This window comes from Tubulanus polymorphus, chromosome 7, assembly GCF_964204645.1.
Source record: "Tubulanus polymorphus chromosome 7, tnTubPoly1.2, whole genome shotgun sequence".
NCBI classification, from domain to species: domain Eukaryota; kingdom Metazoa; phylum Nemertea; class Palaeonemertea; order Tubulaniformes; family Tubulanidae; genus Tubulanus; species Tubulanus polymorphus.
In genome coordinates, this window is record NC_134031.1 from 4,191,664 (window position 1) to 4,205,032 (window position 13,369).

Here is a 13,369-nt window from a genome sequence, read left to right on the forward strand (position 1 = left end):
GAATCATCCAACCTATACTTTATACTAATGAATATAAATATGCTCGTTAACGATTCGGGGGATAGAAATCGAGAGCCGTTCGAATAATAAAATCGTCGTTGCTCGGATTATGAAATGTCGTCTGCTATCTCATTAATTGACTACCGTGTTCTTATAGCCTATTAACGAGATGTATATATATCTATATATATATATGTACACACACATGTCGCGTCCCTGGGTGCACTTCGGGTGCGCATTCTCCGTTAAGCCGGGACGGAGCTGATGCTCGCCATGATATATCTACCAGTAAGGCTTGCTGACACCTAATTAACGATCGGGTCTATAGATACTCTATCGACTGTCTAATATACACACACGCTGCGTCGGCGATAAAGTATTCCATAATCAACAGAGCCTGGGATATCAAAATGTATCCAAACCGACCTTGTAAGAAGGGCCGGTTGAGTTAATTATGAACGCATCAGTGAGTCGTTGATTGACGAATAATTGGAAGCGAGCGCATCGTCAACCCGTGTAGAGTCAATTAGTATCGTGATCAAGTGACAAGTCATTGACCACTATCAGATCCCGCTTACAAGCCGTGGCAACCGGCAGTTATATACCAGATATTTAAGCTCGTTCCCGCAGTACCTAGAGTAGGTTTCTCTCCCTCTCCCTCTCCCCTATCCCCTACCCCATCGTCCTCCATCCCCAACCCTATTACTATCTTCTTCCATCCCTCCCCATACTTTCTCGGCGAGTGTCTTCGGTGCGAGCCCGCCAAGGACCGTCGCAACTAATACGCATCTTTCGCATTGGTTTTCTTGGTGCATTAACGGCATTTCTATCTCTTGAAATGGATAAATTTTTTTTTGTGGGGAAAAAACGTTAGCCCAGCACAGCGCGACACTAATGTAGTTTTCGCTGCACGTCAGTGGGCGCACCTGATTAGGTATTCCAGCACTTTTCAGATGTTTTTTGTTTAGTTGGGTTATTTGAGAAGAGTTAGACGTTTTTCGATTCAACAGAGATATATCAGAAGTTCACTAATGAATTTCTTACGAAGCCGGTCACCGTTTCATGTTTCATCAAGGGGAATTTAAGATTAGAAAACGTTTTCTAGTGACCCTGCACCATTTGTTATGCGGTCTTGCGCGTCCCGATTCGACAAAGATTCGTTGCGCATTTTAATGTAATTAGAAATGCGAGTAATTTGATGAATACTGACTGTCGTAATCTAAGCTTGTTAATTATGATTTAGGGCTTCGCGTGTAATTGAATATCGGCTTTGATGAACGAAGCAACAGAAACCGTAGTTTAAAAGCGGAATGATTTGTGAGGTCAATTTGAAGCTTGTCATCACCCGCAGCGCGAGGTATTTTTTCATTATTTAGTTTCCCCCAGTGAGAATTTCCAATTTTCAATCTAGACACAATTTTTCAAAGTCGAACTATTGAAACGGTATCGCAATCGCATCATTACCGGGGAGATTGGCCGGGGTAATAATACCGAAAATGTAAAGCGCTCTGAGCAGCCTGGCTGGATCTAGCGCTATATAAGACACATATAATTATTATTATTATTATTATTATTATTATTATTATTATTATTATTATTATTATTATTATTATCATTATCATTATCATTATCATTATCATTATCATTATCATTATCATTATTATTATTATCATTATCATTATCATTATCATTATCATTATCATTATCATTATCATTATCATTATCATTATCATTATTATTATTATTATTATTATCATTATTATTATCATTATCATTATCATTATCATTATCATTATCATTATCATTATCATTATCATTATCATTATCATTATCATTATCATTATCATTATCATTATTATTATTATTATTATTATTATTGTTATTGTTATTGTTATTATTATTGCTATCGCTATCGCTATCGCTATAACTATCATTATCGTTATCGTTATCGTTATCATTATCATCATTATTATTATTATTATTATTATTATTATTATTATTATTATTATTATTACTATTATTAGTATCAAGTACTCTGTCCGGCCATCGTCGGCATTTTCACCATCATCAAAGTAATCGAGGCGACAATCGAGTTTGATTTGCTGCTTGCGCATGGTATGTTAACTGATTGACTTATGACGGCTTATTTTCAAAGCGTAAGATCACATAATGCGACATGTCTTGTCTGCCCCACAGCGAAAAGACGATTTTCATTTCTTCTTATACAGCAAAAAGCGCGTGCAATTCTTCGCTGCATTACAAATTACCACGGAGACTTATTGTTCAAGGATATTCACTTATCTCATACTGACCAGTGGGCACTGTGGGACGTTTAGCCATCGGGTATCGGATCATTTGCAGGCTCAGTGCATATCAGTGCAATGGCGATTTTATCGCATTTGCATTCAAAGCTAATCTGGTGAAATTCGTTTATGAACGGGTTCACGACGAAAGGGTCACCGACAGTTGTTAGATTACAGTAGATCTCGGCGTTGTGCGCCTTCGAGTTTTGAGGCATGAAAAAACGTTTCGTGTACGAGTCCTATATGAGAGTTTATTGGTGATAATGTATACGAGTATTTATATGTCAACAGTATAGCGATAAATCCATTAATACCTGATATCCGTTTTTGCTAATCATATTGATGATCGACTCCACGCGGGAACCATAAAGGCTGCACTTCAGAAAGCGCCAAAAATCAAAAGAAAGTCATTGAAACAAGAAAACTCGAAAGTTTATTGACGTTTTGAAAAAGAACACAAAATATATTCATGTTATGAATATATATCTATATGTGTGTATGCATTATGTATGTGTTATAAGTGAGAAAAATATAAAATTCATATATCCTCATATCATATTGTCGACCATGAATAATACAAATGAATCATATGATATTTAGGATCAATAAAGTTGTTTTCAATTTGAATATATCGATGGTTGAATTGAATTGACCGACAGGCAGTCTAGCCTCGATAAATTGATGACGTAGTTCACATACTCTCAAAAACAATTATCAAAATTTATCAAGAATAAAATGAGAGTTATGAAATATATTTGATCACGAAATAAACGCTAGAATTTCAATTGTAATTCTGAAACGCAAGTATTGATGACGTAGTGCACATCGACTCAGAAACCCTTAAATAGCGCATACCAGATATCAACGTATATAAACACTATTGTAAAGATTTTTACGGCGTCAAAAAAATAAGTTGCTGATAGAGTTCACCACGGTTGTTTATCTCTCTGGAAATTTTGCGAGCTATTTCTAGATGCTATATGCATTCATGTCGCTTCATACGGCAACATTCGTGACAATTTAAAGTTCACAACAGCGAAAGCGATCGTTCGCGCAGGAAAGGATGTGACAGGAGAATTCTTGATGATTAATATTCGCTTGTTTCTAATTTCAGAAAGTACGCCTACGTCGAACACGCCTATCATGTCAACGTCATTACAGGAACTGTCATACACGTTACCTACAGATAAATTAGCCGAAACTCTTCAATCTGTTCAAATGCCGGCGAACTTCAACCGACAACGAAGACGAGCTTCTATGCACGACGCTATCGACCACACAAAAATCAACACTAGACTCTACGATAAAGTTATGGTAAGGTATCAAAATTGACACGCGTATTCATGGATTGATATATCTCGATAAACCAGGAATATGTGAAATTTTTTTTCTCTCTTGATTCGACCGGAGCTTGATGTAATTCAGTCATCAAATGTCATCGCTCATAGCTTCTACCGATTTGAATTTATACTTATTATACTAATGTAACGTTGAAAAGAAATTCCGATTTACAAGACGCTCCCCGTATAAAAGATGGATTAAGCTGATTTCTAGATCCTGATTGAGATGGAAGGATTTGCGATGCGGGAGTGTCTTATGCCGCGGCACAATAAGTGACCGTATATCGTAGATAATACGAACAATATTCATCTCATATTCCATATTCTGATGTCAGTATTCCCTTCAGTAATCCTCCACGTCAAAACCAATAAACATGCATATATAAACCTACTTTGAAACTTGACGTTGTGTGTCTAAAAGTCGGTGACATTCTCACTAGACAGAAAAACAACATATCCAGGCGTGCATCATCTCCCTGATGGAAGACGCTGGGATCAGACACGGTTCAGTTCCTGTTGAAAGGTCAAAGCAAATTATGCGAAGGCAGAAAAAAGCCGATTCCGTGAGTGGGAGGTGTCGCCGAGTTGTTAGCGGCATCGATGCCGTAGAAACCATTAGTTGCTATTTTCTCCGTTTCCTGGCGTGTCAAATAAAATCCGAGTAATCAACCTGATATCGATATGAAAATGACTGACGATCTCCGCGGGCATCGTTCATGGCATCGTCGCCATTTCTAACGAACATGTTCTAAAAATTGTCGAACGTCTGCTATGTTTATACGCAGACGAATTCCAGCTTTTACGACGACATGCCCCCCTCCCCGTTTCCGTGAATTGTGTAATTCCAATATCACGAATAAAATACGGGCAAGAAAATCTCGTTGTCGGTAAATATATTGGAGAAAAAATACCGCCATATCAAGTTACGTAACGGTGTGAGATGCAAAAATTCGGTCTGTTCGTGATCCGTAATAATGAACGCTGCTTTGTGCCATTAAGTGAATGAATGTAGCTAGATTAGCTACGAATGAAACAGATGTTGTGACACTTTTTGCTGATGAATAAGTGATTTGATGAAGTGCGGGAACTTGTATTAAACAAACAAGAACTTAGCCGTCACGAAAGTGTCGCTGTAATATTTATGAAACACTTCTCGTAGGCTATATTCTAAGTCTAGAAAACTGCGATAAATTTAAATAAGGGACCTAAATCGGATTGAAGTGATTCCAGAATCCTCTTAGTTTATGATTGCACTTTTGAATTCAAAAAGATTTCTTGTTAAACTATGTGATCTAAGAAATTAAATCTGAGTTTATTGTAACGTCTAAATAATAACACATATACGACAGGCTGTAAAACCACTGGTCGAGGGGGTTCTGTTGGTCACCGGTTAGCACACTTGCTTCCTAATCGTTCCAAAGTCACTTCAGAAGCACAAGGGCTCGTATTTGAAGTTTGGGGGTTAACTGCAGCTTATAGATCACCCAGTATCCCGGATACTATATATAATAGTACCAGGGATAGTGGGTGATCTAAGCTACAGTTTCCCCGAACATCAAATACAGCCCCTGTGTTCAGAAGTTGCCTACAAACAATATGATATGCACCGGCCAACCCTATATAGTCAAGATGTATCTAATTCAGGTTTGGTTTGAGTAATATTGAAAATGTCTTATCTCTTGCAGATGCCAGTTCGCCAGACATCTATTGGCAGCATACAAGAAGAAAACATGGGATCTATCAATTTCTCGTTGGATTATAACAAAGAAACAGCTCTAATGACCGTCCGTATCATCCAAGCTCACGATCTAGTACCGCGTGACCTCAGTGGGACGGCCAACCCGTACTGTCAAATTTGCATGCTACCCAATCGTAAGATGGTCGTTCAGACTAAAGTTCAAAAGAAATCCCTCAATCCCGAATTCGAGGAAGAATTCATATTCGAAATTCTGCCGCAGGACATCAGTAACACTATCATGGAAATATTGATTTACGATTTCGATCCGTTTTCGCGCGACGAATGCCTCGGTCAAATCCACCTGATCCTAGAGACGATAGACCTCACCGATAAAGTGACTTTATGGAAAGGATTTTCCCCATATGAAAAGGATAAATCGGTAAGCTTTATAAACAAGCACACTGGCAGTTATCATATCATTTCTTTGAGGTATAATAGAGGTTATACGTTTTTCGCTTGACTTCACATGACTCGGGAAAAAAGACACGTTGAATATCATGAAATACTAATTCATACCTAGCTTTTTTGTCTTATGCAAATATTTATCCTTCTTTTCTGAATACGTTTATTTGCAGCAAGCTGAATGCGGGGACGTCATGTTTTCGTTGGGATATTTATCAAGTGCCAAACGACTGACAGTCGTCATAATGAAGGCTCGTAATATCAGAGCTGTTGATAAAGAGAAGGGAACATCAGGTAAAGAGTCCGAATCAACGTCCGAATACGACGATCTCGTATCACGCAAGAACAATGGTGTTCAAATACGAATTTATGCCTCGATTCCCATTTTCTTCCATTCTACAATCTTCAACTTATTGCGTCAAATTCCAAACTATCACGAATTCATCTTTGCTTCCTTTCTGTTTGTCAAATTCACCGCGTCAACTTCCATGATTCACTTGTATATCTCAATCTACGTTTAATCTGTCGTCTTATAAAGTTTAACTTCCCCTCTTTTCAAGTCGTGGCTAGACTTCCGATTGTTTAACTTCCGCTTTGTCAACGTGTTATGTACCGTCCACTCAGTCAACTCATCGACACAAGATGTGCTGGCTTATAAGATGAATCCAATATCTCAGAGAATTTTCTTTTTAATTGCACTTATTTAGGGAATTAGCAACGTGAGATATCCCACCATAGATTTAGCCAAAAAGAAAAGTTCTATAGTAAAATGGTATATATTTCGAGCAACGTTTCGGTTAAATACTGCTGAATCTATTGTAGGATTTCTATAGTTATTCATCTCACACCGATATTGTGTATCTTCTGGTCTCATCAGGCCTTTTGATTTCAGACACTGGTTTATGAATTACACCATGTTTGGTTTATTTTAAATCTTTCAGATCCGTTCGCAAAGGTTGCCCTGATCTTCGGCGGGAAACGTCTGAAGAAGAAAAAGACAACGACATTGCGAGGAACCCAGAATCCAGTCTGGAACGAGGCGTTAGTTTTTAATCTCGGAAGTGAATCGTTGACGAATCTTCAAATTGAAATATCCGTTATTCACGAAGGGCTTCTCGGTAACAACGAAGTACTCGGTTACGTGGTAGTCGGTCCGTATTCTTCAGGAAATGAACACCAGCACTGGAACGATATGGTTCAGTCGAAGAACGCTACGGCCAGGTGGCACCACCTATGCGACTGACAGAACTGAATTGTTCGAAGTCCTGAGAATGACGCAGCCTGGACTATCTGGACTAACGTTCGCTGATTGTCAAGTTTCAGGGTTTCTATCGGACTTCTAAATACAGATGACCAAACCGTTGGTGTAGTCGACTTGAGAACGCGTTTCATAAATCATTCGAAACATTATTTGTTTATCGTTATGGGCGTACCGGGGCAGCATGCCAAACATTATATCTTCGGTTATCTATAAGTGTTTGTCTGTATCGAGGAAGATAAACGAAAGATCTTTAAGCCGGCCGTGTTAATCGGTTACAGTGTTCACAGAGCCGATCGTAAATACAAAGGCATCTAAGCCACAGATAGACTTATTGATAATTCGTTTCTTGTTTGTATCTGCGGCGGGCGCTGTATATGCGGTAGAAACATCGAAGAAAATGAATGAACTGACGTTATTTGTAAAATATTGCAATTAGATGAGGATGAACAGTTTTACATTATTTTAGTGTACTTAAGTCGAATTATAGGTTATTTCTTAGTCCGGAATGTTAGATTTTGACATTTTTGCCTGTATCCTAATTAATGATCTTGTGCAATAGAAGGATAAGCTGCTTTATAGATGTAGGACGACGTGCAATCGAACTATAGAACGAATGAATAGCTCAAAAACTGAATTCGCTACCGTCAGTGTAACTAAATAATGTAGAATATTGTCACACATTTACCTATAAACAGAGGGGAACGTGCGCTTTCTGAATTTAGAATGAAACGAGAGACGTTGTTTCTGATTTTATATATTGTAAACAACATGACTGTATGATAAATTATACTGTTATTTCATAACTTCGGTGTTTTTTCATTGACACACGTTTTCGCTCTTTTACTCTAATATTGTCAAACAAGAGGAAGTGGGAAATTGAAGCGAACACTGTTATGAGGTCGTAACTGCGGAACAGTGCTCAATATAGTGGAACTGGTACCTTGGCGTTTTACCCATTTTTGTTAATATATTGGCGACAATTATTTTGTGACTGTTTAGCAAGCATTGCAAATATATATTTAGATATCCAACCATGGCCAGCCATTGAATAAAATGACCCCTGGGCCCGGTTATACAAAAAGGTTAGTCCCAAATATATGTTTGATTTGTCATTAGTTACTTCATGCTTTCAATATCGACGATAATTCGAACTTAACCGAGCTACAATTTTTTTAGCTTTTACTTTTTCGGACCCTATCCCGTGAGTCTGTTAACTTAGACACGGAATATCTCCCTCAACTCTTCGTGATTTCATGCACCCCATATCTAAGGAGCAAAATAATTTCGTACGAATGCAGCATATAAGTATGGCGGCTGATTTCTCGTCCCTAAGCCCTTATCATCCCCTTATCAAAGATCTATACGATCTCGTTCCTTATTCAGTCTTCTTTTACGCTAAATCCCAGATTTGACAACTCTATTTACCACTTGGCGACTGAATATTTACCGAACCTGAGCAAACATCGACTGTTGGAATTGGGAATTCTACGATTATTTGACCAATCACATCCTCCTAAATACGATTGGTCAGGGGCGACCTTCTCCCCGATCAAATAAATATGTTGTATATTAAAACAACGATTCAGCGTTTGACTTTTAAAACGGAGATATAAGTTCGAGGAACCTGAGATTTTGGAATAGTGGAAAAATACGGGACGACGGAGATATAAATCTAGCAGTGAAAAGTATCAATGCGTAACTCCGCTAAATCTTTAACGTAAGTTACATTAAATCATATTAAAATACTTATATGATATATTGCATTATCACATTAAGAGGTTCAATATATGATCTAATGAGTGAGCTACGTTGAGCCGATTAGTCTAGTTACAAGTTCCAATGGTTTCGAATCCCAGTATTGAGCTCAAAAAACCTGTTCATGTAGCAAAATCGATGATTTTTAATCCTGTTGGTGGCTAGATTCGTCTCCATCTCCTTTGGGAATGAAGAAATCCTCGAATATCAACCAATAGCTATTTTTTTCGATTTGCAGATGTTACGTAACGACATGTTGCAGCGTCAGTGGAGCGTACAATCAGCATCAGAAGTGGAACAGCTCATACATCAAGTCGTCTGTTTGGAGGAAAACCGAATTGACAAACAACGCAGCCGAACGTCTTTATGTTTAGCGATATTTTTCTGTATTACTACGATTTTGTTGTTTACAGTTGTAACTGTACTCAGTTGTATGATAGTTCTGAACGGTGACAGTGGTCGACAGGTGGCCCCCCCTTGCGGCGACGGTTCGGACGACGAACCCGATAACCCGTATCGGAATCACGGCGTATTCACGGAACTGGCCCCGGACGAGATTTACGCCGTTCGCGATTTTCTACAATCGCAAGTATATCTGCGTATCAAACCGTACGACCACATCGACGTGAATACGACGAAAATATCTCTAATCGAATTGTGGCTACCGAAAAAATCCGAAACGTTGGGTTTTCTCGATAACAACGGCATTAAACCGGTTCGTAACGCGCGCGTGGTAATCGTGCGCGGCGACGAACGCGATCCACGTGTTGAAGAATACATCGTCGGGCCGCTTCCCAATCCTAGATATCACTATCTCATCGGAATCGACGACGATCGAAAAAGGAACCCGGTACCTTTTCACAATCGACCCTCCGACCAAGCGGAATGGCATTTCATCAGGGGTATGGTGGAAAATATCGCCATCAGAGCCGACCACGTTCTCCGAGAATCGTACGGTATGTCGGTTGTTGACTGCGACGGAGAAACTGTTGGTTGCATTAGATTTGATAACGCCGCTCCGGGAACCACGAAGCCGAAGGAACGTCGCACGTGGATCCGATTCATGCGCGACGAAGAGGGTTTTTTCTTGCATCCGACTGCGTTTCAGTTACTGATTAACTACGAATCCCGCAACACTAGTGTGTGGTCGGTAGACAAAGTTTATTACGAGGGTCAATTTTTCGACTCGGTCGAAGAATTCGTCATCAGGTACGACCAGAATTCGTTGCGGAAGCGGAAGTACGCCGGTCGCCGGTGGAATAAGTTCGGATCAACGATGCGCAGACGCGGACCGCAGGGACACCGGTCGACGTTGAAAATGGGTCCCAGACAATATTACCCCGAAGGCAAACGGTACAACATAGATGGGAACTCAATCAGTTATATGGACTGGCATTTTGACTATTCGTTCTTCACGTCTCTTGGATTACAGTTGTTTAACGTTAACTTTATGGGCGAAAGGATCGCGTATGAAATGGGAGCGCACGAAATCAGTGTTCTCTACAGCGGCACTACCCCTCTGTCGTATACGACGAATTTTTTCGATTCTCAGTATCTGCTCGGCGCGTTCAGTTTCGAGATGGTTCGCGGAGTCGATTGTCCGCACCACGCTTCCTACATGGACGCGATCGTATTCAAAGATGGCCGACCGACGAAACTTCTGAACGCTATATGCGTATTCGAGCACAGTACCGGTCTTCCATTGCGTCGCCATTACGAAATGGACGCTTTCAATTATTTGCGGCCGAGCGCATCTTTCGCGAAGAAGATTCGAGCTCCTGGTGATTCAACCTATCATTATTACGGCGGTATGATCGATAACGTTTTGATCATCCGTACAATAGCCGCTATTTACAACTACGATTACATTTTCGATTATATCTTTCACCATAACGGTGCCATTGAGGCGAGAGTGACCCCTACCGGATATATCCACACGGCGCCGATAGTCGACATGGCCGAACAAAAGGAATACGGATTTCGCGTATTCGGAGACGCTTTGGGAACGGTCCACAATCACCTCGTTCACTTCAAGGTCGATCTGGATATTCAAGGGCAGCGGAATCGCTTCGAAACTCTGGACATTATCCCAACTCAGACCAAGGTCAAATATAACATCCCGCATGATATACTTCATCAACGTAAATTCATACGTAACGTTCGCAAAAGCGAGAAAGACGCAGCGTTGAAGTACAATTTCGAGAAGCCGAAGGTGTATTTGATGTACAACGTAAACGCTACGAACGTTTACGGACACGAACGCGCTTACCGTCTGAAACTCAACGGCATATCGAAACTGTTGCTTCCGGAAAACGAGGGCATCGAACCGGGGATATCCTGGGCAAGATATCAACTAGCCGTTACTAGAAGGAAGGAGAACGAACGGTCGAGTTCATCGCTGTACAACGGCATCGATCCTCACGATCCTGTCGTCAACTTTCAACACTACCTTGATGACAATGAGAGCATCGTCGACCAGGTAGGTGACCTCCTTCGCGACCGATAATCCCATTTTTAACATCAAATGTGAATACAAGTATCGTTATTCTTCGTTAGGAATTGTACAATAAATACTAAACTTTTAGATCTTTTTTTACATGCAAGACATTTTATATTTAACTTGGGATTATGAACCTATTGTCGCATATTTCTTTCCATATCTCGTTCTAAATTCTTGATTGTAATTGCAGGATTTAGTTGCGTGGATATCGTTGGGCACTCACCACATTCCTGCAACTAGCGATGTACCGAACACACCGACGACAAATGGGCATCTGAGTTTCATGTTACTACCGTTCAACCACCACGACGAAGATCCTTCGATGAATTCTCGAGACAACGTATTCATCGTTCCGGGACAAGTGAACCGCCACGGCCAGAAAGAACACGTGTCGTGCATCCCTAAAAATCGCCCATTCGACTTCCACGGATCAGAAATACCTGTTTAATCAATCTCAGACAAAATATTCGTTACCTTATGTCTGAGTATATTGAGTTTAGTTTTATCAACGTTTTTTAATTGTATCATATTTTACATTTTGTGAATTTAGTTATTCTAGTTTGAGTATGAATTCATGTTTATCAGCAATCTGTAAATTTGAAATTAATGTTATACAATATTTTCTCATTTCTCATTATTCGTTCACCTTTATATGTAGAATATGTAGAGATTATCTTTTCAGAGAACCACGTCTATGTTATTGCTCTGAATTGTTCAAACCTTCATTCTCAGAATCTTGTACTTAACTTAATCTGACTCGGTAGGCTACGCAGTGAATTGAATAAATTAAATAGATTTTTCGAGATATTCCCTTGCTTTGGAAAACGAATTTAGTATTTGTATAGAATCTTTGAGACTAAGATATTTGTTTTATTTCTATGTAAGTGGAAACGAAAAGTGTTTGTTGACATCTTGGCGCGGCGGTGGATGCTGTAGAAGAGATAGGGCAGAATGTATGACGTGCGCGGAATAAGTAGAATGTGCACAATACGTGATTTAGTGACGCAATATACGGGAAATCATCCTCATATTTTGAATCCGTAAATCTTTACATGCTACGTAGCGCATTATCTATCATTTCGTGTACGTAATAAGTAATCGGATGTAATATGATGATGATGATGATGATGATGATGATGATGATGATGATGTAGGAAACACCAACAGTACGGCGCTAGTCGGTATTGGAGAGGAAGAAAAAGTCAGCAAGGACAAGCTAATACGCACCTTCAACCAAAATTCAACTTAGTATATGCATGTGTTGTCACTGCTTCCTGTTACTATAGATATCAATGGCTTGTTTTCTAAATTTCTCGTTTGTCGCACAATAAACAATAAAGTTAATCGATGAATCGATGATAGAAAATCCCAAAGATATTTTTCTTAAGACCATACTATTGATGCGAAAACCTGGTAGATAGGCCAGCTTTCGTACACGGTCGATAAAACCGAAACCCTCGCAGAAAATGAACACTGCGACTACTGATAGAACCATCTTCAAAACCCTCATTTCTCTTCTTGAAGGTTCGTTGGTTACCCCGAGTTTTGAACGTCGGACGAAGCGGCGAAAGAATGTCACAAATATAAGAACGACATTTATGATGATCAGAGAGCAAAGAGGAATGATGATGGTGAAATAGAGGAACATGTACTTCTCAGACACTACAAAACGCCACTTTAGAACCCCATATTTAAAACCATACTCGAGCCTCTTATGGCGTATATAGATATTCGGCCAGTGATACGGGCAGTTCGTGGTTCTGAGGCTAGAGATTGGCAAGAAAAGAACAAAATGGCCGGCAATTCCAATAAGTAAAATAACGATCATCGCGCAAGCCGACGCTAACATTTTAGGATATCTACGAGATTTGATTGGGAATAGTACGACGATTAGCCGCTCAAGACTGAGCAGGACAGTGCACCAGTTACGTGTCATCTGAAATATATAGAAAAACGGCACCGCAATAGAAATAAAAATCCATCCAAACACCCAGTCATCCACGCGAAATATAATGTCTCCTAAAACTGCGTAAATGTACGTAGTCCTCAGAGGATAAAGTATAAATGCAA

The 13,369-nt window shown here is 39.7% G+C and overlaps 2 protein-coding genes across 2 annotated transcripts in view; both read left to right on the plus strand.

Moving 5' to 3' along the window:
* LOC141908526 (synaptotagmin-5-like) overlaps positions 1-7,214 on the plus strand; it is a 29,903-nt gene extending 22,689 nt beyond the window's left edge. Inside the window, exons 2-5 of the mRNA XM_074798621.1 lie at positions 3,418-3,617; positions 5,329-5,764; positions 5,961-6,077; positions 6,725-7,214. Coding sequence (XP_074654722.1) covers positions 3,418-3,617; positions 5,329-5,764; positions 5,961-6,077; positions 6,725-7,026 — 1,055 coding nt within the window. The 3' untranslated portion in view covers positions 7,027-7,214. The remainder of the gene's footprint in view (positions 1-3,417; positions 3,618-5,328; positions 5,765-5,960; positions 6,078-6,724) is intronic.
* A 1,838-nt stretch (positions 7,215-9,052) lies between these two features.
* On the plus strand, positions 9,053-11,800 carry LOC141908529 (diamine oxidase [copper-containing]-like). Its single transcript, XM_074798624.1, has 2 exons — positions 9,053-11,278; positions 11,490-11,800. The coding sequence occupies exons 1-2, from the start codon at positions 9,053-9,055 to the stop codon at positions 11,745-11,747; spliced, it is 2,484 nt and encodes an 827-aa protein (XP_074654725.1). The 3' UTR covers positions 11,748-11,800.
* Positions 11,801-13,369: the final 1,569 nt, after the last annotated feature.